Source organism: Podarcis tiliguerta, assembly GCF_965153285.1.
Source record: "Podarcis tiliguerta genome assembly, chromosome: 18".
Taxonomy (NCBI): domain Eukaryota; kingdom Metazoa; phylum Chordata; class Lepidosauria; order Squamata; family Lacertidae; genus Podarcis; species Podarcis tiliguerta.
This window is the reverse complement of record NC_139551.1, coordinates 10,806,664-10,833,984: the sequence shown is the minus strand read 5'-3', so window position 1 is coordinate 10,833,984 and position 27,321 is coordinate 10,806,664. Positions and strand designations below refer to the sequence as shown.

Here is a 27,321-nt window from a genome sequence, read left to right as displayed (position 1 = left end):
TCGTCCTCCGTCTCGATTGGGGAACTCCGCTGGCCACGCCCCCTTGCCCGCCCCAGGCCACGCCCCAAGCTGGGCTCGCGAAGGAGACGCCGAGCGGGTGCCCCTGAGCATGTGCAGAGTGCATCTCCGCAGACAGCAAAGTAGGCTCTGGATTTACGATATATAATGAAGTAAATGTAATAAATTATAATTTAAGGGAGGTGAGAACCCCGGGGTTCTGGGCATGTGCAGAGTTTATCTCTTATTAAGAAAATATAAATAAAAAATTGACATTTACATCCTGCCCGTCTGGCTGGGTTGCGCCAGGCACTCTGGGCAGCTTCCAACACATATATTAACAACATGGAAAACGAATTAGGTAAAGCTTGACACCCTTCTCCGGGTTTCTGAGCATGTGCAGAGTGCATTTCTCCCTACACAGCAAGATGGGAATCTGCTGGCCCCCCAGGGTTTCTGGGTATGTGCAGAGTGCATCCCTGGACACCTGGTTAGTTACAATCTGCTCCCAGTTGGGTTCCTGGGCATGTGCAGAGGTTTCATTTCTCCTTAAACAAGATGGTCGGTCGCACCTCCCCCCCCCCCCGGGGTTTCTGGCCACATGTAGAGGGTGTTACTTCAGAGGCAGCAAGGTAGGCATAATGTTGGCTCACCAGGGTTTCTGGGCACGTGCAGAGCGTAGATCTTGATAGACTACAAGGTAGGCACAGGTTAGCAGCCTACCTGGCAGTGGCGCATGGCCTGAGGCTGAAGTGTGCTTTTGGGGTGCAGTTTTCATTCTGCTGCCTGTTTCACGCTGCCTTGTGGCTGCATCATAGATTTTTAGAACAGCAGCTTTATTCTCAATTTATTTCCTAATGATCCCTAGTATGAAATGTGCCTCTTTCATGTCTGCCACATACTGGATTTAACATCTCCATGTGAGCGAACTACTATGAACCCAGTGTTACATTCCTGGTCAGTTATTGCCAGTTAAGACCCAAGGAGCATATATGTAAAATTTAATTTTTTTTGGCTCCAACATGCATCCCTTTACGTTTGCATTGCAACCCCTAACAATTTAGTTTCATCTGCAAACTTGGCCACATCAGAGCTCATTCTGTGACTGCGAAACTTGGCAAAAGATGATTTATTGCACACTTAATGCAATTAAATGCCAGCTATTGCAATTTCCCCTCTCCTTGGCTCTTTTATTTTTGAGAAATCAAAGGTGGAGGGGTGCGTGGGACAAATACTTGGCTGAGAGACAATTCCTTGGCTGAATGGTTAATGCATAACCTGACTCTTGTGTTAGGCAATCCAGGCGAGCCTGAACTCTGCTTTTAAGGACACTGAAAGTTAATTCTCCTGCCCATCCAGCATTTTCCCACAAGGTGTGGGAGGTTGAGAAAGTTGCCTCCTGAGGTTTACTCTGCAGGCAGGTAGACTGCAGCTGGATGTGGAGCTTCTGTTGAGCGTGGAGGGGATCTAAAACAAGAATTTCCTCGGTTATAAGCTGGTTTGAGCCAGTTAAATGTTTTCAGGCAGCTCCTGTACCTGGGACAAGTACCTGCCTGCTGTTTATCCCACATCCGGTAGTCAGAGATAGACTTCCTCTGTATAGGGAGGTTCCATCTCTCTCTCATGGCTAATAGGTGCCAATGAAACGAATGTGGAACCTGTGGCCATCCTCATTGTTGCTGGATTCTGGACCCCCACCATTGGTGATGGCAAAGACATGGCATTGCGGGGGCTGGACTAGATGACGCTTAGGGTGCCCTCTGATGACATTTCCATGAATCTGGAGGACCTCAGTTTCCTCATCCCCTGACAAACACCTCAATACTCCTATTAGATTATTAAACATTCCTATGAGTTGGTAGGGGCGTGGGTAGCGCTGTGGTCTAAACCACAGAGCCTAGGGCTTGCTGATCAGAAGGTCGCCGGTTCGAATCCCCGCGACCTCCCGTTGCTCAGTCCCTGCTCCTGCCAACCTAGCCATTCGAAAGCACGTCAAAGTGCAAGTACAGTCATATGCTTTGGGTTGCGCACCGCATCAAACCCGGAAGTACCAGAACTGGTTACTTCCGGGTTTTGGTGCTTGCGCATGCGCAGAAGCATTAAATCGTGCTTTGCACATGTGCAGAAGCGCGGAATTGCGACCTGCATGTGTGCACACGCAGCTCTGCGGGTTGTGAACGCTATGGGTTGCGAACGTGCTTCCGGCACGGATCACGTTCGCAACCCGAGTGTCCACTGTAGATAAATAGGTACTGCTGTGGCGGGAAGCTAAACGGCGTTTCCGTGCGCTGCTCTGGTTCGCCAGAAGCGGCTTAGTCCTGCTGGCCTCATGACCCGGAAGCTGTACGCCGGCTCCCTCGGCCAGTAAAGCGAGATGAGCGCCGCAACCCCAGAGCCGGCCACGACTGGACCTAATGGTCAGGGGTCCCTTTACCTTTTTATGAGTTGCTAGGCTGTGTATCTATAACACATTTAACGGGGAGAGAAGAATAATGAATAGTGTCCTATTCTAATAGCTAAATGTTGGGACAGATCTTATTCTTAATATGCCCTATTGGCCAGCTGCTGGTTACACAGGAGCAAGTTTAATGATGACTGTGATCCTTAGCTGGGAGTAAATTCTATTAGATGCAATAGGAGTTATTTATTATCTTCACAATGTCCCTATGAGGTACGTTGGGCTGAGAGGCAATGACTGGGTCACACAATGAGCTTCATGCATGGCCAAGTGGGGGGGGGGGTTCAACCCTGGCCTCCCAGTGCTCTAACCACTAAACCACATTACCCATCAGAAGAGCCCATGTAGCCTATTAGTCTAGGATCCTGTTCTCACAGCAGCCAGCCAATGGGAAGCCCACAAGCAGGACTCACAGATTCACAGAACTGTAGAGTTGGAAGGGACCACGAGGGTCATCCAGTCCAACCCCCTGCAATGCAGGAATCCTTTTGCCCAACGTGGGGCTCGAACCCACAACCCTGGGATTAAGAGCCTCATGCTCTACCAACTGAGCTACCCCAGGTTCCAAGAGGAATCCAAGCACAAAAGCTTCCAGCAAGCAGCATTCAGAAGCGTTGCTGTCATGAGGACTAGAAACCTGAGTAAACATACACAGAATTACTCAGACAATCGATTGTGCTTGCTGGACTGCTATAGGTGGCTATAGCAGTGTACGTAATTTGAAATGAAGGCCAATTCCTTTATTTTGCTATTAATCTGTACCCAGAGTCCTTAAATTTATTTATTTTTGCGCTTTGCATCCTATTCCTCATTTTATTATCACACTTCAATAGTCTGCCCTCTCTTCAGAAGCAGCCCAAGGGGGCATGCAGACTTCTCTCCCTCCCTGTTTCCCCCTAACAACGACCCTGCGAGGTTGGGTTCTGGACACCCTTTTGCTAGGGAGCAAGCCCTGTACAAAAACAAGGACCAAACCGAGAAACAAGGACACACAACTTCTAAAATTATTTTAAAAAATAATTTCATTTTTTTAAAAAATGAAATAATACAATAATACAATAAAATGTTTAAAAAAAATTACAGTCAGGCTGTTTACGAATTTTAGGATGCAAAATAAATCAGATCTGCGTGGGAAATATTTTCCATCCCTTTCCCTTTAAGAGGGAGGGGGCAGGCTTTGACTGGCAGCCCCATTAGCCAGTAGCGTTGACTTCCTGTTGTCAGCTGAGCCAGTGGTGGGGGAATTGAGGTGGGGGTTGGTGGGAGAGGAATCATTCCTGGACCAGGTGAGTGCCTTGCAAGCAATACATTTTGCGGGGGGGGGGGGGGAGGGCAGGAATGTGGGGGGAGTTCTTACCAGTGGGGAAGGCAGAGATTGCATCCATGCAATGGGGAAAGGGGTTGGTGGTGGTCTAGAGAAGGCAGTTGCCTGGACTTTGCAACCTGGGGGGGGGGGGGGTTGTTTGTGTGTTTGCAATCCTTTCTGCATTAGCTGCTTTCCTCTCTCCCCCACCCCCATAAAATTTTATCTTGTTTTGCAGGTCGTGCATGTGGCGCCTTTCGAATCCGGGACTCGAGGGCTCGAACTCCACGCAGCTCTTGGGAAGCCCATAGCGGTAAGCCCAGGATCCCGGATTTGCCATTTGCTCCTCTGCCTGGCTGCCAAGTTTTAGGCAGGGTGGGGGAGGGATTGGAGGAAGCGCCTGGGGATTAAGGCCTAAACCTTGGAGCCTGGCCAAGGGGAAACTGGGCCCATGTGGGGTGGGTGGCGTTTCAGAGGCTAGGCCACATCACGTAACCCTGCTTTGAAACCCAACACAAATCTTCTCTCCATTTCCCCATGTTGCTGTGATAAGCCTCCTAGTCCTCAAGATCTCGTGCGTTGGGTGTGGGTGTGAGCCCTCGACTCACTTTTGTGGCCTAGAAATACACTTTATTATTATTATTATTTTCATTATTACTAATTTCATTTACCCCGGCCTCGCCAGCCCTTGCGTGTGGGTTGAGGTTGCAGCAGTCTTTGCCTGCCTGCCAGCCGGCTTGGGTGTGTTGGGGTAGAACCTGGTTTTTGGATCGGGCTGCTGGGTCTGAGCTTTGCTGTCCTTTCATGCCTGCCTGTATCAGAATGCTTTAATTTTAATTATAATCCTGAAATGGCATGCTCAAATGGAATTGTGGTTATTATTATTATTATTATTAGATAGATAATTTATTACGGTCAAAGACCAGCTCGCATAACACAATAAAAACAGCGTTCATAAAGAGAAAATATACAATCGGAGCAGATTGCAGCCATAGCTCATGAGTTAAAATTGAGATATATACATGCACCCGTGCAACTGAGATTTGGGCTACCATAAAAATGGACCCTTAGGCGCCCCAAAGGGCGACTTCAGCATTTCCCCAGTAAGCTGTTTTAGTCTAGAAGATGATCTGTGCCTACAAATCTGGGTGCAGAATCTGGCTACTAGGCTGGTCATCGTTGTCGTCTTCTTCTTCTATTTGCCCGAATGGTCAGATCAGAGCACAAATAATTACAACAGCCCTGCGAAGTGTTGCAGGAGGTGGGGCCCAGGGGAGGGTGCTGCCAGGGGTTTGGCTCAGAAAGAAACAGAGGGCGTCTTGGATAAGGATATCTACTTAGGGAGTTCAGCAGAGGCGAGATCCGAACCCGCCCTGGCTTCCTGCTTTTCCCCTTGCATGCACACAGAATCATAGAGTTGGAAGCAGTCACTAGGGCCATCTAGTCCAACTCCCTGCAATGCCCAAGATGGGTCTTGAACCCACGACCCTAAGATTAAGGGCCTTGTGCGTAATATTACTCTGATATTGTTCCGTACCATCTCTTGAGCCGTGAGCAAAAGGCAAAATTGCAGGCAGACTTGCTCGAAGGTGGGAGGCTTTATCTTCTTAAAAAACCTTTTAGCTGCCTTAACACTGTGTCCCTGGAGCTCAGTACTGCCTGCACTGACTGGCAGTGGCCCTCCAGGGCTTCTGGCGGGGCACATTCCCAGATCTTCCTGGGGATCCCATTAGGGATTGAACCAGCAGCCTTTTGCATGTGACGCAGGCGTTTCGCAACCGAGCCCTTCCCTCGGGGAGTTCCACAGGTTAATGACATGTTGCGCAGGCATTGGCTTCCTGTTGTTTGTGCTGCGAATCTGCTGACCGTGAGTTGTTTGTTCCCTTCCCTGTCCTGGTGGAGCCTGAGAAAGGGGTCAGCCTGGGGTGCCCCGGGGTCTGTGCTGGGGAAAGGATGGGTGCTTGTGAGTGTAGAAGGCATGTGAATTTCTGAATTCCAAAATAGGCTCCTCTAGGAACAGAACCGACAAACAAATTTATGACTGTATCATCATTACTTAGATTTAGAAGACATCTAGATTTGTTTTATTATGTTTCTGCGTATGTTGGAAGCCACCCAGAGTGCCCGGGGCAACCTAGTCAAATCGGTGGGGCACAAATAATGAAATTATTATTGTTATTATCCTTATTAGGAAGGCATGTGAATTTCTGAAGGTTTGGGGAGTTTTGTCCATGAAAAGCTTCCTCCAGCAACAAAGTCTATGAATAAGCAAATTTACTTATTATTATATATTGTTACTGTTATGGGAAAGTGGGATTGATTGATTTGTTTGCTATTGATTTGTTTATTTCTCTGAGGAGCTCAAGGTATTGTATGTGGCCCTCCTGCTCCTCATTTCATCAACACAACAGCCCTACAAAGTAGGTTGGCTTGAGAGACAGTGACTGCACCCCCCCCCCAAGGTCACCCAAGGTTCATGGCCGAGTTGGGGAATTTGAACCCAGGCCCCAGTCCGGCACTCTATCCACTACGCTTCTCAGTGTAATAGTATTAATAGTATTATTAATAGTATTACTTTTCTGCAGGAAACAATTAATTTCCAAATTCTCTTTCTCTCTCTCTCTCTCACACACACACACACAGAGGAAATAATAGAAAAGTGAATATAGCGCTATATTATATAATATACCGTATTTTTCGCTCTATAAGACGCACCAGACCACAAGACGCACCTAGTTTTTGGAGGAGGAAAACAAGAAAAAAATATATTCTGAATCTCAGAAGCCAGAACAGCAAGAGGGATCGCTGTGCAGTGAAAGCAGCGATCCCTCTTGCTGTTCTGGCTTCTGGGATAGCTGCGCAGCCTGCATTCGCTCCATAAGACGCACACACATTTCCCCTTATTTTTTAGGAGGGAAAAAGTGAGTCTTATAGAGCAAAAAATACAGTATGTCTCCAGCTAAGGGAGCTATTCAAGCCTATTGATCTAGGTTAGTCACAACCAGAAACTTCAATGGGTTTTCGCCGATTGCTATGACTAACATTGAATACAGCCCATCCTCATTGTTTTAAAAAAGGATGTTTCCAATGTAGGTTATATTCTGAGCAGATCCATTATTGAGATCCATGGGCATTTCTAGCGCAGGTCCGTTAATTTCCAAGGGGTCTACTCCTGAAAAACTCAGCTGGGAACGACCCATTGTGTTTATTCTTAAGGTAATGTTTTCTGACCCTGCAGAGAGGCAAGTGCCATATTGGCTGTGATTGATCCCTGCATTGCTGGGGGGTGGGATACATGACCTTGGGGTCCCTTCCAGCCCTGCAGTTCTGTGATGAACCCGCAGTAAAAATTTGGCAGCTGTCTGCCTGCAAACCCTCTGCTTGGTCCCCAAACTGGCTTAGGGGACCTTCACGCCGGTGGGTTTCTCTCTTGTGGCCTAGCCTACCTCGCAGGGATCGGCACAAGAATGAAAATTCTGATGATTCTGTTGGTATGGGGATTATTGGTTTTTTCTTGTTTTTGTAACATAAACGGCCTCGTTCCAGTATCTCTGAAGGAGCGTCTCCACCCCCATCGTTCTACCTGGACACTGAGGTCCAGTGCCAAGGGCCTTCTAGCGGTTCCCTTCCTGCAGGAAGCGAGGTTACAGGGAAGCAGGCAGAGGGCCTTCTCGGTAGTGGCGCCCTCTCTGTGGAACGCCCTCCCACCAGATGTCAAAGAGAAAAACAACTACCAGACTTTTAGAAGACATCTGAAGGCAGCCATGTTCAGGGAAGCTTTTAATGTTTAATAGGTTATTGTATTTTAATATTCTGTTAGAAGCTGCCCAGGGTGGATGGAGAAACCCAGCCAGATGGGCAGGGTATAAATAATAATAAATTATTATTATTATTATTATTTTGTGTTTTTATGTTTTTATGTTGTGATTTTATGTTGTGAGCCTAACCCTAACCCCACGGGTATAAGACGGCATGCAGATTTAGCAAGTAAATAAATAAATACAAATAAAGTAAATAAATAAAAACAAATAAATATTACATTTGCATACTGCCCTTCAGTCTGTAGATTTCAGGGCGCTTCACTACATAGAAAAAAAAATAGGGGGACTCTGGATAGCTGAGTCGGCAGAGCACGAGACTCTTAATCTCAGGGTTGTGGGTTTAAGCCCCACACTGGGGGAAATCTACCTGCATCGCCTGGGGTTGGACTAGATGACCCTTGGGTTCCCTTCCAAATCTGCAGATTTTATCATTCTATGATTCTTGCTTCCTTCCTGCCCACCCATCTATTGAACTTCCTGGCAGTATGGAGTAGGATTAAAATCTTGATGGTGTTGTTTTTAAAAAAGTTAGCAGCGTCTGCAATCTCTCTGGGTCACAAGGTGGCTAAGACCCTGGAGATGTCTTGACCTGTCCGTAGTGTCATTTCCCCAACCCCAAACCTCAGGGGCTGGCGATTTCTCCAATACCCACGCTTGGGGTTCTGTTAAGGACAAAGGGGAGATTCGCACCCATCTCCTCCTAACAGCTGGGAGGTGGTCCGGGATGACAGAATAAGGCTTTTGGCACACACCTTTTCTCCTTTAAAAATAAATAAATGTCAAAATAGGAGCTGAATTGTAAGCTAGGAAGTCCCCAGTTATCATGGCTGCCTTCTGATGTGGGCTAGAACCTGCTAGAGAGTGCTGGGTTCGAATCGCTGCTGAGACAAGAAGTGTGAGCTTGCAGGCCAGTCTCCTCTTTCCGCCAGACCTACCTTGCAAGGTGGTTGTTGTTGTTGGGGCTTAAAATTAAGAATTGGGATAGCCAAGTATGCCACATTGAGCTCTTGTACAGAGGAGGGTGGCTGAGATGGAAACAGAACCTTATTAGGAATGGGGTGTTTGGCCTGGGAAAAAAGGAGACTGAGAGGGGATAAGATCATAGAAAAGTCCCGCAGAGGTCATCTAATCCAACCCCCCCCCCGCAATGCAGGGAATGGCCATCTTCCAATATCTCAAGGGCTGTCAAATGGAAGAGGGGACACGCTTGTTTTCTCCCGCGTTGGGAGGGCAGGACTCGAACCCGTGGCTTCAAGCCGCAAGAAAGGAGATTCCGACTAAATACCGGAAAGAGGTTTTCCGGGGGTAAGAGCTGTTCAACACGAAGATGTGGTGGACTCTCCTTCCTCGGAGGTTTTCAAGCGGAGGTTGGTGGCCATCTGTCCTGGATTCTTTAGCTGAGATTCCTGTATTGCAGGGGGGTTGGACTGGATGACCCTCAGGGACCCCCTCCCACCTCTTCAGTTTCTGTGATTCTATGATCCTTGGAGGGATACAGGGAGAAAGGTGGGCTGAGACCTGCGGGTATAGGGTGGTGTACAAATTAAGTAAGTAAATAAATAAATAAGTTAATGCCGTACCCGAAAAACTAAGAGACCCAAGCGCCCCAAACTTTCTTCATAGACGTTTCGCACCATTCCCTTCTCTTGATTCCCTCTCCCCATTTTATTTTATTTTTTAGAAATAATTTTTATAAAATGTATGTTTTACATTTTAATAATAATAATAAATTTTATTTATACCCCGCCCTCCCTGGCCAGAGCTGGGCTCAGGGTGGCTAACACCAGTAAAATTACAGTAAAATCATAATAGGGAAAAAACCCAATTTAAAATACAGGTAAAAATGCAATTTAAAATGCAACCTCATTTTAAAGGTAGCCCATAGATCAAAGCCGTAAGGGGAGGGCAACATAAGGGTCAGACTGAGTCCAAAGCAAAGGCCAGGCGGAATAGCTCTGTCTTGCAGGCCTTGTGGAAAGATGTCAAGTCCCGCAGGGCCCTAGTCTCTTGGGACAGAGCGTTCCACCAAGTTGGGGCCAGTACTGAAAAGGCCCTGGCCCTAGTTGAGACCAACCTTGTGACTTGGGACCTCCAGAGTGTTGTCATTTGTGGACCTTAAGGTCCTCCGCGGGGCAGACCAGGAGAGGCGGTCCCGTAGGAACGTGGGTCCTAATACTCAACCATCCTTAAAATATCAGTAACTTCCCTTCCTCTCTTTCCATGGTTCATTTTGCACAACATAAATACCTGCATATTTTATATAAACTAAACCATTCAGTATTCCGTTATTACATCTATCAAAACTTATTTACACTGTTGAGTTTATCTTAATGCTGCCCACCTTTTCAAATAAACACAATTTCCCTCCATATATTCAGTAAACATTCCCCAATCTTCTTTAAACATATGTTCTTCTTCCCTCCCCTTTTCCGTTTTCCAGCTGCCCTGATCCGCCGCCGCCATGGCTTCCGGGGGAGAAGGTCTGGACGACATTTCTCCGGACTGGGCGGGGGCCAGCCTGGTGGACCTGACCTCTCCCGAGCTGGCGAAATCCAACACCTCCACGCTGGACAGCGGGGAGGATTTCGAAGTCCTGGATAACGACGAGGAGGAAGAAGAAGGGCAAGAGGAGGACCTGAGCGGCCTCCCTCCCCTGGAGGACGTGCCCAGAAACGACGGCCGAGAGACGGCCGCCTCGCAGCCCCCTGCTCCGGAAGACGCGGAGGAGACCCCAGAGTGGGTGGATGTGTTAGGTGAGGGCACCTTGCCTTTGGACGGCACCTTCAGCAAAAGCTGTGGCAGGCAGAAGTTCCACCGGTGCAGCTGGGATTGGCTTCTCCTTAGGCCCACCTCTATTTCTCCCTTCTGGAGAAATTCTGTGATTCTCCCACTTCTCCTTTCACTTCTCCTTTTTCCTCGTTGTCCCCTTCCCCCCATGTCAAAATTAATAGCAAAGATGCAGTTGTCAGGACGGTTCACAAGATAAAACACAAAATACATAAGAAAAATAAAAACAGGAACAACTCAAAAATCCCCCTCTCTGCTTTTATGTGTGTGGATAAATGACACAATATATGACAGAAGTGTGATAAAGGGTCTTTTTAGTTACTTTTTCTCTGCTCTTTTTCCTCTCTTTTGTAAGGATCATATTTTGTTTTATATTTTATTTTTCTTATGCTTCTCTCTTAATATATTGATTTTTATTATAAATGAGTTTGGATTTTAGGGCTTCACATGTCAAAAATCTTCCATAAAGTTGTTGAAAAAAACCAGGAAGAGTAAAACTTGCTTCTCTGATAAAAAAATTACAGATTTCTGGTATCTATCTGTTTCACATTCAGTTATACATCTGCAAAAAATATACACAGAAGGTCCCATCTATTGCCATTTTCCCTCATTCATAAACCCAGCGCCTTGTTGCTGACCCAGTGAGGAACACCAAATATCCTCCCAATTAATTAAAGTGGATACAAACGTCTTTCTGCGCTCCTTCATGTTTCTCTCGGTTCCTCCCCGCAGGGAGCGGTTTGCTGAGAAAGAAAGTCATCGCCGCAGGTCAGGGACCGGAGACCCGGCCGGTTAAGAGCCAGGATGTCACCGTCCGCCTTAAGATCATGCTGCAGGACGGCACGGTGGTCGAGGAGAACCCCGGCCTCACCTTCACGCTGGGGGACTGCGATGTCATCCAGGTGCGCAAAACACTCTTTTGGGTTGTGAATGCCAGTTGTGAGGGAATTCTGAAGACCACTTGTGAGGGAACTGCACCTGGTTGGTCTCAGCCTGATCCAGTTTGGTTCCAGAGCAGGAGAAAACAAGCTTGCTCCCTCTTCCATGGGACAGCCCTTGAGATGTTGGTAGATGGCTCTCAGATCTCCTCCAGACTAAACGTACCCAGCTCCCTCAACCGTTCCTCATCAGGCTTGGTCTCCAGACCCTTGGTCATCTCATTCATAGAATCATAGAGTTGGAAGAGACCACAAGGGCCATCGAGTCCAACCCCCTGCCAAGCAGGAAACACCATCAGAGCACTCCTGACATATGGTTGTCAAGCCTCTGCTTAAAGACCTCCAAAGAAGGAGACTCCACCACACTCCTTGGCAGCAAATTCCACTGACGAACAGCTCTTACTGTCAGGAAGTTCTTCCTAATGTTTAGGTGGAATCTTCTTTCTTGTAGTTTGGATCCATTGCTCCATGTCCGCTTCTCTGGAGCAGCAGAAAACAACCTTTCTCCCTCCTCTCTGTGACATCCTTTTATATATTTGAACATGGCTATCATATCACCCCTTAACCTCCTCTTCTCCAGGCTAAACATGCCCAGCTCCCTTAGCCGTTCCTCATAAGGCATCGTTTCCAGGCCTTGGACCATTTTGGTTGCCCTCCTCTGGACACGTTCCAGTTTGTCAGTGTCCTTCTTGAACTGTGGTGCCCAGAACTGGACACAGTACTCCAGGTGAGGTCTGACCACAGCAGACCTCCTCTGCACATATTCAGGCATCTCAATGTCCTCCCTTAAATTGTGGCTCCCAGAACTGGACACGATGTTCCAGGTGGGATGTGATCAAGGCAGAACAGACCTGGATTGTGCCTTCCCTTGACCTGGACACTGGACTTCTGTGGATGCAGCCTAGAATAACATTAGACTTTTTTTGGTGCTGCATCACATGGTTGACTCATGTTATGCTAGGGGTTTACTTAGGGCCCTCATGTTTACGGGACCGCCTCTCCTGGTCTGCCCCACAGAGGACCTTAAGGTCCATGAATAATCATAGTTTAGGGGTCCCAGGCCCTAAGGAAGTCAGACTATCCTCCACCAGGGCCAGGGCCTTCTCAGTGATGGCTCCGACCTGGTGGAATGCTGTGTCCCATGAGACCAGGGCCCTGCAGAATTTAACCTCCTTCCGTCGGGCCTGTAAGACAGAGCTATTCCGCTTGGCTTTCAATTTGAACTTAGCCTGATCTTTTATTCCCCTCCTTTCCTTCCCTCCCCCTCCCCTTTTATGAAGATTCCCCGCTCTGGGATCCCACAGCTAATTCTCCCCTGGTCTCCTCTCTGGCCCAAACAGGACTAATTTAGCCAGCTAGCCCTGGGGATCATCTAATGTTTATTGGATGGATTTCCCCCCTAAATTGATTTTTGAATTCCGAATTTATTGTTATTCACGTTTTATACTGTATTTTATGCTGTTTTTTGTTGCATCAATTAAGTGTTTTAAATTTGTTGTTAGCCGCCCTGAGCCCGTATTTTGAACCGGGAAGGGCGGGGTATAAAGAAAAAATTATTATTATTTATTGATCTTTTTCACATGTACAACTTACTGACAATCCAGGTGTGCCCCATCCTGTGTTGGTGCAGCTATAAGATGTTCTCACAACTCTTCTTATGACAGCTGAATGGAGCCCCTACCTCTGGGTGACAGATCCTGGGGAGCCGCAGGCAGAGAGGGCTAATTTATTATTTGTACCCCACCCATCTGGCTGGGTTCCCCCAGCCACTCTGGGCAGCTTCCACAAAGACCAAAAATACACTAATGTGTCATACATTAAAAACTTCCCTAAACAGGGCTGCCTTCAGATGTCTTCTAAATGTCAGGTAGTTGTTTATCTCTTTGACATCTGATGGGAGGGCGTTCCACAGGGCGGGCGCCACCACCGAGAAGACCCTCTGCCTGGTTCCCTGTAGCTTTGCTTCTCGCAGCGAGGGAACAGCCAGAAGGCCCTCGGCGCTGGACCTCAGTGTCTGGGCAGAACGATGGGGGTGGAGATGCTCCTTCAGATATACTGGACCGAGGCTGTTCAGGGCTTTAAAGGTCAGCACCAACACTTTGAATTGTTCTGTCCTCTTGGCCACAGTGAGAACCAGATGTTGGACTAGATGAGGCCCCTTTTCCTGCTGGCTGAAGTGGCTGTGTTCCCCCCCAGAGTACCAGCTGCCAGGAATCTTACTTCTGGCCTGGGGGGGCTCTCCTTCCGTCCCAACAGTTGCTGGAGTCATTTTCTCCCTCTGCAGGCCCTGGACCTCTGCATACAGCTAATGGAGATGGGAGAGACGGCCCTCATCATCTCAGACGCAAAGTACTGCTTCGGCCGGCAAGGGAGGTAGGTGAGCGGGGGGCGAGGTATCCCTTCCCCCAGGGGGCTGATGGGAGATTCAGTCCCTGAGGAAAGAGGATCCGCTGAAACCTAAAGAAAACCTTTTGCTTGGCCAGAATCTCCCACTCATCCCCTTCCTAGGATGACCCTGTAGGATAATAATAATAATAATAATAATAATAATAATAATAATAATAATTTATTTATTTATTTATACCCCGCCCATCTGGCTGGGTTTCCCCAACCACTCTGGGCAGTTTCCAACAAAACACTAAAATACAATAACCTATTAAACATTAAAAGCTTCCCTAAACAGGGCTGCCTTCAGATGTCTTCTAAAAGTTTGGTAGTTGTTTATCTCTTTGACATCTGGCGGAAGGGCGTTCCATAGAGCGGGCGCCACCACCAAGAAGGCCCTCTGCCTGGTTCCCTGTAACTTGGCTTCTCGCAGTGAGGGAACCGCCAGAAGGCCCTCTGCGCTGGACCTCAGTGTCTGGGCAGAACAATGGAGGTGGAGACGCTCCTTCAGGTATACTGGACCGAGGCCGTTTAGGGCTTTAAAGGTCAGCGTAAACATTTTGAATTGTGCTCGGAAATGTACTGGGAGCCAGTGTAGGTCTTTCAAGACCAGTGTTATATGGTCCCGGCGGCCGCTCCCAGTCACCAGTCTAGCTGCCGCATTCTGGATTAGTTGTAGTTTCCAAGTCACCTTCAAAGGTAGCCCCACGTAGAGCGCATTGCAGTAGTCCAAGCGGGAGATAACCAGAGCATGCACCTCTCTGGCGAGACAGTCGGCGGGCAGGGAGGAGCTCAGCCTGCATACCAGATGGAGCTGATAAACAGCTGCCATCTGGTAAACAGAGTGTCCTGTGTAAACCAGAGAAGAAGAATAATTTTATTATTTGTAGTCCTCCCATCTGACTGGGTTGCCCCAGCCACTCTGGGTATCTTCTAGCATATACAGAAACATAATAAAACACCAAACATGAAAAACTTCCCGATACCGGGCTGCCTTCAGATGCCTTCTAAAAGTCAGATAGCTGTTTATCTCCTTGACATCTGCAGGGAGGGCGTTCAGCATGGCGGGCACCACCACCGAGAAGGCCCTCTGCCCAATTCCCTGTAGCCTCACTTCTCACAGTTAGGGAACCACCAGAAGGCCCTCATAGCTGGACCTCAGTGTCTGGCCTGGACGATGGGGGTGGAGACGCTCCTTCAGGATCTTTGGGGTGCCTCACCTGCAGTCTTGCTGTCCTCTGTCGGAGTCAGGGTCCTGGGCTGGGTGGACTTTGGCTCTGATCCTGTAGGGCAGCGTTCTCAACCTGTGGGCCCCAGATGTTGTTGGACTACAATTCCCATCATCTCTAGGGGTGATGGGAGTTGTAACAACATCTGGGGACTCACAGGTTGAGAAAGGCTGCCGTAGGGCAATGCCCATGCTTTTTATGAATGGGGTATTTTTTTTCCTCGGCCTTTCCAACCAGGAGTCCGGACATCCCCCCTGACTCATCTCTGGAACTTGAAGTGGAGCTTCTATCGGCCCAGGATGCCCCTGACCTGGAACTCCTAAGTGGGAAGGAGAAGATCGAGCTGGCGAACCGGAAGAGGGAGCGTGGCAACTTCCACTACCAGCGGGCAGACTACGTTCTGGCTATCAACTCCTACGACATTGCGCTGAAGATTATCGGCTCCAGTTCAAAAGGTGCCTGGTCCCCCATGGCGGGAGGGGGTGGGGTGGGGCTGACAGGCACTCTTGCTAAATATGGGAGGGCTAGCAGCTTTGAGCCCCAGTTTTCAAAAGAGTTTATTAACTTCTTGAGCTGCCTTGTACCCTGAAAGTTCAGTATCAAAAGCAGCAACAACTTGATTAAAGATATCTCCCTATACACATAAAAACGCAAGGCTGTCGTCACGCAGCACTCATGGCAGGAGTTGTAGTGATTCATCACAGTCCTGGACTTGCGTGGAGGCAGGGTGCACTCTGGGAGCATCGTTCAGCCCAGACACAGAGATCCAGCTCCGAGGGCCTGTGGAGCGCCCTCCCGTCAGATGTCATGGCAGCCGCACATGCACAGAAGCGCTAGATCACGCTTTGCGCATGTGCACAAGTGCTGAATCGCAACCCACGCGTGCGCAGAAGCGCCGCTGCGGGTTGCGGACGTGCATCCCACACAGATCACGTTTGCAACCCAGGCGTCTACTGTACACAACTTTTATAAGACCTCTGAAGGCAGCCCTGTATCGGGAAGTTTTTAATGTTTGATGTTTGATTGTGTTTTAATTTGTTGGAAGACGCCTGAGTGACTGGAGAAACCCAGTCAGACGGGCTGCATAATAATAATAATAATAATAATAATAATAATAATAATAATAATAAAAAATAAGGAATGGAGACATATCGAGATGGTGCAAAGTGAGCAGGGGCGACAGACCCTACACTCCATATTCCATCTTCTTCTCTCTACAGCTGCAGCGGCGGAGGGGGAGATTTAGGTTGCGGGGGCGCGGTCTGCATTCCCTTGCAAGACAGAAGCAGGGGAGTGTTGCTTAATGGCAGAATGAGCTCCCCTGAGAGGTGGCGGTCTCCCCTTCCTTGGAGGTTTTTCCGCAGAGGTTGGAGGGCCACCTGCCAGGGGGTTGAGCCGGGTGACCCTCAAGGCCCCTCCCAGCTCTACAGATTCTTTGGAGGTCCACAGGTCTCCCATTCCTAGGAAGAGCCCTCCTTTTGCCATTTCGAACCCGCACCCCTGCCCAAGCCACAACCCCGCCCCCTTTCTAGTAACCCCGCCCATCTCCCCCTGCAGTGGACTTTACCCAGGAGGAGGAGGAGGAGTTAGTGGACGTCAAGATGAAGTGCCTGAACAATTTAGCCGCCTCTCAGCTCAAGCTGGACCACTACGATGCGGCCCTGCGATCCTGCAACCAAGTCCTGGAACAGCAGCCGGACAACATCAAAGCCCTTTTTCGGAAGGGGAAGGTAGGGGTTGTCTTTCAGGGGGTGGGGAAGGGTAGAGGCTCAGGTGGCTCCTTGTTTCACCCTCGCAACAGCCCTAGGTGTGGCCGAGAGGCAGGGAGTGGTCCAGGGGCACGCCTGCTCCGGAAGGTGCATGGATGCCCCCCCCCCCCCCAGATGCTGGCAGCGTGGTGCAGTGGTTGGAGTGCTTGGAAGCCTGGGTTTCAAATCCTCCACTTGGCCACGGAAGGGTTGCAGCGTATAGGTCCTTTTTCTTCAGCTGCTTTTGGATTCCAACTCCCATCTTTCATAGCCAGCAGGACCAGTGGTCAGGGATGATGGGAATTGTAGCCCAGAAGCAGCTGGCTTTTCTTATGTCCTTGAAAATGGCGGAGTTTGGAAACCTGCAAAACGATCCGCTGTAAACACAGGTTTGGTCTATGCTCTCCTAGGTCCTGGCACAGCAAGGCGAATACAGGGAGGCCATCCCCATCTTGAAAGCCGCCTTGAAGCTGGAGCCAGCGAATAAGGTAAGGCTCAGAGCATTGTAGGTCTGGAAGGGGCCAGAGGGTCATCTAGCCCAACCCCCTGCAATGCGGACATCAGTCGGAATCTGGCCTGCTGCGGGATCTTGAACTGGGCGATTGTCAACGGCTGGTAGCCAGAGGCGTATGTCGCCGCTGCCCCCAGATGTGGCTTTCTTCTGGCTTAGATGGCTGATAGAATCCTGGTAGCCTTTGAGGGCATCCAATCCAACCCGGTGCCTGAAGCTGGTTGCCCAGATCCCTGCCCAGCAAGGGAGAGAGGCCACCAGCACGTTAGGTCATTGCGAACACTCTGTTGCCCTGCATTAAATTAAGCCGAGAGCCTGGTATGGTGGGGCAAAGCCCAACCGGGGTGTAGGCTCAGGTGAGGAAACTCTGAGGTTGCTCCAGCAAAGGACAGGTGGCAGACGAGTCCTTATCTATAACAGAAGCAACAGGTGTACCCCAAGTTTTAGGACTCATCTGTCCTGCAAGAGTCTGAGTCCAGCAATCTCCATCAGAATCCAGCATTTGCGATGCTCTATTACGTTCTATCATGTTCTTATAATTTCTTGCATGGTTTCCAGAGGTTTTTTGGACTACAGTGCCCATCATCCCCGAGCACTGGTCCTGGTAGCTATGGTTGATGGGACTTGTAGTCCAAAAACAAAACAAAACAAAAACTGGAGACCCAAATATATCCATGGCTAGTAAAACTTTCCTCTTCAACCAGGCCTTGGGCTGATTAGCATCCTATAGCCTTTTAAATGTTTGTGGGAGGGGAGTTAATGGGTTTTCTCCCCTTGTTCTTATTTTTATTATGCATTTTGTGTTTTTATCTGGCGTTTTTACGCTGTGAATTGCCCTGAGATCTATGGATGAAGGGCGGGATACAAATTTAATAAAAAAAAATTCGTGCTTCTCTTCTACACAAAAAAATGTGCCGCAATTGCATACCTTTGTGTACTCCCAGAAAACCCCCCAACATTGTTAATAATAGTAAATGTTTTCTGTTTTGGGCGGGTCACATTACTTTTTAAAATTAGTTTTCAATGTTTTATTGATATTCCTCAAATTATTTTTTTTGTGTGTGTAGATTGGTCTATGTATTTTAGTCATTTTGTTTCCAAAAACACATAATTGAACTGCTCAACTTTAAAAAATAAAATAAAAATCAAGTGTGGTATAGTTTTTATATAAGCCAAACATTGGCCAAGGCATCTGAATGGAGCCTCCACATTCCACAGCAGTCTATCCCTTGAAATAATAAACAAACCCAGAGAGGCTTGTCTAGGAACCCTTTTGGTCTGACTCAAAAAGACTCCCTCTCCTGCTTCCTCTAAAATACATCTTCCTTCTTTCTCTGCGCCCCCCCCCCCCCCGCCCCCGGCAGACCATCCACACGGAGCTCTCGAAGCTGGCGAAGAAGCACGCCGACCAGAAGTGCGTGGAGACGGAGATGTACCGCAAGATGCTGGGCAACCCCAGCGGCCCCACCGCCAAGTGCAAAGACAAGTCATCGCGGGTAGGTCACACGACCGTTGAGCTGGAAAGGGTCTCGTGGGCCATCTAGTCCAACCCCCTGCAAGTTGCAGGAATGTGTGCGTGTGCAGGCCGGCATCTGTCTGTCTCGGGAGACAACAGAAGGTTGCGCCTTTGGGGGTGAGGTCAAACTGCTGGACAGTTGAGGTCCAGCGCCGAGGGCCTTCTGGCGGTTCCCTCGCTGCGAGAAGCCAAGTTACAGGGAACTAGGCAGAGGGCCTTCTCGGTAGTGGCGCCCGCCCTGTGGAACGCCCTCCCACCAGATGTCAAAGAGAACAACAACTACCAGAATTTTAGAAGACATCTGAAGGCAGCCCTGTTTAGGGAAGCTTTTAATGTTTAATAGGTTATTGTATGTTAATATTCCGTGGGAAGCCGCCCAGAGTGGCTGGGGAAACCCAGTCAGATGGGCAGGGTATAAATTATTATTATTATTATTATGCTGCGGCCGCAGAGACCCAGGTGGCAAAGACGTGTTTTCTCGCAGGCAGGGCAGAGGAAGGCGCCCAGTTTTGCAGCTGTGGATGCAGCAGGGAGCTCCTTCTCTCTTCGCTCCTCCCAGCGGTCATTCCTCCTCTGGTCAGGGAGAAAACTCTGTTGGCAAGAGCTGTCCAACAGCGGAACAGTCTCCCTCTGGAACTTGCGAACTCTCCTTCCTTGGAGGTTTTTAAGCAGAGCTGGGGTGGCCGTCTGCCAGAGATGCTTTAGCTGATTGACACTCCAGCAATGCAAGGGGTGGGATCTGGTCTTCATTTTAGAATTGCTAACACCTTACCTTAGTGTTGTTGTGGTTTTTTTTTTTACCATTTTAACATAATTCTTTGACATTTCTCATTTTTAACATTGCTTTTAACTTCATGTTTAATAGTATGCTTTTCTTCTTACTAGTCTACTAGTCGTTGACTGAAATATTTGTATAAGAAATAGAATATAATAATAGTAATAATAATAGCAGTAATAACGATTAGTATTAATACAATAATAGTACAGTGGACGTGCGGGTTGCGAACGTGATCTGTGCGGGAGGCACGTTCGGAACCTGCAGCGTTCGCAACCCGTAGCGCCACGTCTGCGCATGTGCAGGTTGCGATTTGGCGCTTCTGCGCATGTGCAAAGCGTGATTTAGTGCGCATGCGCAAGCTCCGAAACCTGGAAGTAACCTCTTCCGGTACTTCCGGGTTTGGCACGGTGCGCAACCCGAAAACGCACAACCCAAAGCGCCTGTAACCCAAGGTATGACTGTATAATAATAGTAATAATAATAGCAGTAATAACGATCAGTATTAATACGATAATTGTAATGCAATGACAATAATTGTAATGACCATGCAATCTCTCTTTCCCAGTCCATTCCGTGGAAGTGGCTCTTTGGCGCAACAGCCGTGGCGCTGGGGGGCGTGGCCTTGTCGGTTGTCATCGCAGCCAGGAACTAGCGCCATCTGCTGGCAGGGACGGCGAGGAGCCCAAGCGGAAAACCAGCCCCTCTTTCCTCCATCCCTTCTCCCCACCACGGCACCCCCATCCCACCCCCACTCCGGCTCTCCTCGACAGACGCATACGCGGCTCTGGACTGTAGGGTGGCAGCTGGGGTGGGGGGCGGGGCTTAGCCCCTCCCCTCCCCAGAGGCTCCGCCCACCCTCTTCTTAGTTGCGAGGTGCAACAGACCCCTTTGCAGTGGGGCCGGCAGGGGAACCGGAGAGATCCGTGGGGCAGGGTGGTGGTGGTGGGGAGGAGGTTCGGCGCCATCTCTCTGACTGCAGAGACTGGAATTCGCAGGATCTCAAAGGGACCCGGACTTGTGGGTATCTTTTTGCGGTGGGGGGGGAACGGGACTTGGATTTCACTGGAAGTTCTGATCAATCATTTTTTGAGTGCCCCTTTCGGCGGTTCTGTCGGGAGGCGCGTGGCGGGCAGAGCTTGCACAGCCAAGTGTGTGTGTGGGTCTTTTCAGGTCCTGTGCAGAAGCGGGGGAGCCGGTGGGTTTCTGCGGGGGGGGGGTACGGAAACGGACCTCCACAGCGAGACGGGGTCAGGTGGGTTGTCTCTTGGCTTTGGTCCGGCCACGAGGAACCGTGGGGACTGTTTAGGGCTGTGCAGGGAACCGTGGGAGCTCTAGCTGTACTGATTCCGACCCATAAAGTGAGCACCATGGAAACTCAGCACACTTTGGGGGGGCATGCAGTGGGTTGAGGGGGGAGAAGAGAGTGGAGATGAGGACGGGTGGGTGTTTTTCCCCAAATCCCCCCCCTCCGGAGGCCAAACGAAGGGGCAGAGGCCCCCTTTTGAATCCCCCCTTGACTCCTTCGCCCCCATCCCAGAGCCTTTCTGGCACCAGCCTTATGGCGCCATTCTTGGGTCCCCCACCCCAGCACCCACTGGTCTGGCCTTCCCCAGGACAGGTCCCGCCCGTGGCCCAGGCAGGACACTCTCGTTTATTAATTATTATCATTATTTTGACCGCTGTCAGGTTTTAATCCGTGAATACCACCGCTGCCCCACAAATTCTCTAATAAAGAAAATCTGTCAGCAGCGGACCACAAGATTCTGATGCAGTTTTTTTAATTTTATTTTTTTTGAGGGGAGGGCATTATGTAAAAGATTTGGGTTAGCGAAGAGTAAATATGGAGCCTGATGGAGGAGGGCAGCTGTGTATTAAAACTGGGGGAGCACAACCTGCTGGGAAAGTGGCCCCCGAGGACTGTCTGTGTGGCCCCCAGAAACCTTCCCCGATAATGTAGTTTCAACTACATTTTGTTTCTGGATGTGTCACCTCTGTAACAAAGGCTGCTGCACCAACAGGCAAGCATTGACGTGTTTTCAATTGGTTCAGTTTAAGGGTGCTGCCGTGGCTTGAAAATTCTGAGTTCTAGCTGTTCAGGTAGACTCCTCCTGGCTCCTGCTCTTTGCAGTAAATCAGCTCAGAAGCTTTTTTTAAAAAAACATTTTTAAAGCAACAAGTGCACATCATTGTTCAGATCTGTTGCCAGCAATTCCTAAGTGCATGCAATGTATTAGTGCAACCATCTAAAAAAAAAGAAAGTCCATTTTGGGAAAATTTGGGGGCTCCCAGAGGTCTGCTTGCTCCAGCTTTCACCCTCCCACTAGGGCTGCCCCGATGCCTCTGTAGCGGCCCCAGACCTTCCTTCCTGTTTGCCTCCCAGCAAAGATGGAGGTTCTACTTCATGATAGCTAATGGCTATCTCTAGGCCTGTTTTGCATCCTGGTTCCCACTGTGATGATGAATATACACGGTATATATATATACAGTGGTGCCCCGCAAGACGAATGCCTCGCAAGACGGAAAACCCGCAAGACGAAAGGGTTTTCCGTCTGCAGAGGCGCTTCGCAAGACGAATTTCCCTATGGGCTTGCTTCGCAAGACGAAAAATGACGGAAAAAAATGAATTTTTTTTTTGCTCCAAAACCCCTTATTCTGAATCGCTAAGCTGCTAAAAGCATTTTAGCAGCAAAACCGCTAATCCCCCACCCCTTAAAAAGCCGTTTTTAGCCCTTAAAATGTCAATAGCACTAATAGCGCTACTCCGTCAATGGGCTTGCTTCGCAAGACGAAAAAACCGCAAGACGAAAAGACTCCCGGAACGGATTCTTTTCGTCTTGCGAGGCGGACACGGAGCAATGGATCCAAACTACAAGAAAGAAGATTCCACCTAAACATTAGGAAGAACTTCCTGACAGTAAGAGCTGTTTGACAGTGGAATTTGCTGCCAAGGAGTGTGGTGGAGTCTCCTTCTTTGGAGGTCTTTAAGCAGAGGCTTGACAACCATATGTCAGGAGTGCTCTGATGGTGTTTCCTGCTTGGCAGGGGGTTGGACTCGATGGCCCTTGTGGTCTCTTCCAACTCTATGATTCTATGAGGCACCACTGTATATTATTTGACCCCAGCCACTCTGGGCAGCTTCCAACAAGATTAAAAATACATTAAAACATCAGTCATTAAAAACTTCCCTAAACAGGGCTGCCTTCAGATGTCTTCTGAACGTCAGATAGTTGTTTTTTATTAAATGATTATTTACAATTCTGTAATCAAACAATTGCAAATCTTCTTTACACCAAATTTCAAATATTCTTTACACACACACAACTACCTATGATTCTAAGAAAATGATTCTCTGAAACATTTTAACATTTAACATTAAGGTATCTGAAGCATCTAATGTTTGGGCTCCTACTGCAAGGCCAGGGTGATTTTGCAGACAGGATCTGTTCTGTAAAACTGCAAGTAGAAGTTGCAGGGTTTGACTTTATCTTTGGAAAGTAAAACTAGGGTGTTTAATGATGATCCACAAATAAGATTGTTCCCTTCTGTCCTAAAAAATTGGCTGGAGGCTCAACCACGCATGGTTATAAATCACCGACAAGGCCGTAAATCCGTCTCATCCAACCACAAAACGATGTTTGTTAGCCAAATGTGCTTGGCTGTGGTAGGCTGCAACTACACGACCACTGAACCGCTGCAGGGGGCACTCCAAAATTTGCCTGGCCGTCTGCCCTTACTAAGCCTAACTTGGGTTTCCGTCTTGAAATCCTGCCAAATTGAATCCTGCCTTCAGGAGGAGGAGAACCGCGCCATTGGAAGAGTTGTGCCTCCTATGTTAGTCATGCTCAAAGCAGACCCACCGAATAGATGTTGGTAAAGCACAAGAACTCTTAGTCTCAGGGTCTTGGGTTCATTGCAGGGGGTTGGACTAGATGACCCTCATGGCCCCTTCCAACTCTACAATTCTATGAAAGCAAGCAAAAACACAACCAATGTGCAAAAATAAAACACCATTTTTATTGTGGATAAGGAACAGAAGCACAAATCAGTTTGGCGATTAACGTGGAAAAAATAAGACACACCATTTTTAATTGCACACAAGGAAAAGAAGCGTACATCGCTTTCGAAGGCGATTAATAAATTGGAAATATTAGTCAAGGCAGTCAAAAGGTCAGCTGGAATCCTGGGAAACACTCTTTTGAACGGGGAGCCGAGCTAAGATGTCGCACTAATTCCCGCAGAAGCCGGTGCGTGCCCAAAATGTCCACACTTTTCAAGCCTCCTGCGGCTTCTCCGGGTCCTTCTCTGCGCTGGCTCCCGGAACCTGCTGGTCGGCCGCCTTCACGTCGATGGGGATGGCTTTTGGGGCAGCCAGGCGGGGGGCCTCGATGCACAGCTGCCCGTCGGATGCCAGGGAGCACGTCACGGCCTGGAGGTCCACGTCGGCGGGGAGGAGAGTTTCGCAGTGCACCTCGTGGTGTTCCCTCACGCAGCCGCCCTCCTCGCTTGTGTTCTCACGCAGCCGCTTGGCGGTCACCGCCAGCTTCCTGCCGTCCAGCTGCACAGCCACGTCCTCCGGCGCAAAGCCGGCCACGTCCACCGAGAGGCGAAACTTTCCGCCCGCCTCGCCGTCCCGAGCCACGCTCTCCTCCGGCGACGCTTCCCGCAGGAACTTCTGCAGCGGCGAGGCCTGGAAGAAGGCCCTGCTCATCGCCTCCATTTCCACGAACTGCCTCTCCACGTCGGCTGCGACCCGGTCGACGAGGCTTTGCCCGGCTGCCGGCCAGAGGGCCTCGCCAGCCGATTGCGGCCCACTGAGCCAGACGGGGCCGAAGCCCTGCAGCGGCCAGCGGCGCAGGGGCAGCATGCGGAGCAGGTAGCGGGAATAGCTTGCCATGGTGGTGCCGCAGTCAAACAGCCGGGGAAGAGATGATCTAGCAAGCTGAGCTCCTTCGGCTGATGATCTAGCAAGCAGAGCTCCTTCGGCTTAGGTTCCTTTCCGTCTGTCCGAAGAGCCGGGGAAGAGATGATCTAGCAAGCAGACCTGCTTCGTCTGTGGTTCCTTTCAGTCTGGCTGTCTCCGAGTGCGCGGCGGCTTTTTATCTGCCGGCCAGCTCCTTGGCACGAGCCCAGAGACTGACGCAACGTGCTGTAAGAGGCCTTTCCAGGCGGACCTGGAACCGAGGAGGCCCTTCCAGAGACGTCGAGACGCAGCCGAGAGGAAGGCTTTGGCAGCAGTCCAGAAATGACGCCACAGTTTGCAAGAGGGTTTGCTAGCCGGTGTTGTGCCGAGAAGCCCCAGGGAAGGCACAGAACAGGCAAAATTAGCCGCAAAATTCAGAGAATCTTCACGAGTGTAGAATGGATGCCTTTTTCAAACCGTTTAAAGAAATATCACCATACGATGAACAACGAGCAACAGGAATTGGACTGTAATATTGTCGTTGTGATTTGATGTAATAAAGGGTCTGCAGGAGGGGAGAAGCAACAACTCAGCGGAAAACAGGGTGGGAAGTCTAGAAAAAGGAGAGAAATTGTGTTTTGACTGTGTATGTTTAAAAATGTTGAAAGTTAATAAAATATAATTGAAAGAGAGAAAGGTTCAGGGCTCCCCCACCCTGCAAAGAAAGTGCCTTGGGGTGTTGGAAGGGTGCCAGAAGCACACCCCCCCCCCCAAAAGCTGCTGCATGGAAAACAGGAAATCAACAGATCCTTCTGGAAGACTCTAGACTCTAGTAGAGAAATCCCTCTCCTTTTTTCAGTCACAGTAATCTGAGAAGAAAAGGCTGCCTGTTCTTGTGAAAGGGGGGGGGGTGCCAGACTGGGCTGTGGGGCCGACAAGGATACTGCTGGCAAGACTTGCTTTCCAAACCTGAGCTCTGCCTTTGTCATAGAATGGTGGCGTGGGAAGGGACCCTGCGGGTCATCTAGTCCAACCCCCCGCAATGCAGGAATATGCAGGGGTCACACACAGCCCCCTCCCAGATGCCAACCACGTTTTCTTCCTACCAGCCCTGCGAGGGAGGCCAGGCTGAGAAACAGCACTGAGTTAAGTTCTCTCACCTAGATTCCCACATCCACCCATCCCTCCTTTACTGTCTCCCGAAGAAACAGCACAGTCCTGCTTTGGCTAGGCAAAGGGGAGTTATGGAAAAGCTAAGAAAGGGAATTTATATTTTTAAAAAAGCTCTTCCACTTCCTCACTTCCTGCCTCAACCCCCTTCTGCTTCAAGTCTCACAATTTGGGTGAAAGGTCTTGAGAGAGGCACCATCAGTTTCTTGCGACTCCTTGCATCAGCTCCCAGTCCAGGCCAAAGGTAGAAAGAGGAAGAAGCAAGGATATTTTTTTCTGCCACTCAAAATTCCCCCAGGTGTTGGCGCTCCTAAAACATTTCGAGCCCGTGAAAACCAGGGAATCGAATTTAACGCACACACTTCAAATTGCTAAGGGGCAGTGTTGATGTGGGTGTATCTTTAATTTCTGCCTCTCACAGGTCAGACCCTGGGACACTGACCAGGCCCAAATCTACATCTGAACCACCTCAGAATAATAACAGTAACAATAATAATAACCATCATCATCATCATCATTAGACTGGTTTGCCCCAGCCATTCTGGGTGGCTTCCAACACTTATAAAAACATAATTAAACATTAAAAACTTCCCTGAACAGGGCTGCCTTCAGATGTCTTCTGAAAGTCAAATAGTTGCCTATCTCCTTGCCATCTGATGGGAGGAAGGGCGCCACCACCGAGAAGGCCCTCTGAATAAAAGCATAATGCTAAATTCTGCATTTGTAAGAAATGGATCTTTTCACTCCCTGCCTCTTGACGCTGGGCAGGTGCCGTCACAGTATTATTTTCGGCGACTGCTGAAAACATTTTTGTTTAGGGCAAAGCCTGTCTAGACACAGAGATTGTGGACCCGGGCCTTATGACGGTCAATTGTAATCGTATTTCAGATTATTTTAAATAAGCACCCCATAATGCATAAATAGTATTGCGTATAAATATTTATTATTATTGAATAGGACATCTCTATTTTTATCGGAGAAATGTTGGAGGGTATGAGATCCCTGGGCAGTTCACAACATAAAATACAGCATCAAAATACGAGATATGAACAAGGACAAAAAAAACCCTCCACCCTGACCTGCAGGCCTCTCCTTTTGTTCATAGAGACGCCTGTTTTCCAGCGTTATATCTGCAAATTGACCAACCACCACAAAGGGAAATCTGAAAAGCATAGGCAGAAAAGCGCTGCTCCAGAGTCCCAGGTCCACCCAGAGTCTCTGCTGCGTCTCGCTTTCCCCTCAGCCTTTGGTCCGGCGGTCTTCCGTGGCGGAGGCGGCTTCCTGGCCGCTGCCCGGCGCCTGGCCGACCTCGATGGGCACTGTCCTGGCGGCCGGCCCGGCGGCCTCGATGCGCAGCTGGCCCTCTCGGGAGATGGAGCAGCTGAGCTGCTGGCGGTCCACGCTGCCCGGGACGTCCCACTCGCGGCGGAAGAGCTCGTAGCGGAAAGGTCCTCCGGGGGTCTGCGTGGCCTTCCTGCCAGTCAGCACCAGCTTCTGGCCCACCAGCTTGACCACCAGCTCCCGGGGGTCAAAGCCGGCCATGTCTTGGGTCACCACAAACGGGGCCTCTTCCGGCCCCCGGGACGCTTCCTCGTGGCCCTGGAGCGGCCAGTTGCTGCAGTTGCCCAGCAGCTCCCACAGCGAATCCATCTCCCTTTCCAGGTCCTCAAAGAGCGAGCGGGTGGGGGGCCACAGAGCCCGGCGGAGCAGGGGGCTCCGGGGGGCCGCCAGGTGCAGTCGGCACAGCATCTTCGCCTCAGGGATGCTTCGAAGGTCTTCT

General features: G+C 49.5%; 3 protein-coding genes across 4 annotated transcripts; 1 reads left to right on the top strand and 2 right to left on the bottom strand.

Annotated features, from left to right (window-relative positions):
- Positions 1-11: 11 nt before the first annotated feature.
- Positions 12-21,224, top strand: FKBP8 (FKBP prolyl isomerase 8). 2 transcript variants are annotated; one of them, XM_083421761.1, is made up of 10 exons: positions 12-140; positions 3,997-4,071; positions 10,020-10,332; positions 11,099-11,268; positions 13,589-13,677; positions 15,156-15,373; positions 16,476-16,648; positions 17,077-17,154; positions 18,542-18,673; positions 20,037-21,224. In XM_083421761.1, exons 3-10 carry the CDS (start codon positions 10,041-10,043, stop codon positions 20,121-20,123), a joined length of 1,239 nt encoding a protein of 412 aa, XP_083277887.1. In that variant the 5' UTR covers positions 12-140; positions 3,997-4,071; positions 10,020-10,040; the 3' UTR covers positions 20,124-21,224. The 2 variants fall into 2 exon arrangements, with proteins under 2 accessions (XP_083277887.1, XP_083277886.1); XM_083421760.1 differs by lacking the exon at positions 12-140 and adding an exon at positions 3,659-3,741.
- Positions 21,225-23,463: 2,239 nt separating this feature from the next.
- Positions 23,464-24,365, bottom strand: LOC310668562 (heat shock protein Hsp-16.1/Hsp-16.11-like; the record flags this gene model as incomplete). Its single annotated transcript, XM_083421968.1, has 1 exon — positions 23,464-24,365. One exon carries the CDS (start codon positions 24,363-24,365, stop codon positions 23,742-23,744), a length of 624 nt encoding a protein of 207 aa, XP_083278094.1. The 3' UTR covers positions 23,464-23,741.
- LOC310668582 (heat shock protein 30C-like) lies at positions 23,464-27,290 on the bottom strand (the record flags this gene model as incomplete). Its single annotated transcript, XM_083421992.1, has 1 exon — positions 23,464-27,290. One exon carries the CDS (start codon positions 27,288-27,290, stop codon positions 26,781-26,783), a length of 510 nt encoding a protein of 169 aa, XP_083278118.1. The 3' UTR covers positions 23,464-26,780.
- Between the last annotated feature and the right edge of the window lie 31 nt (positions 27,291-27,321).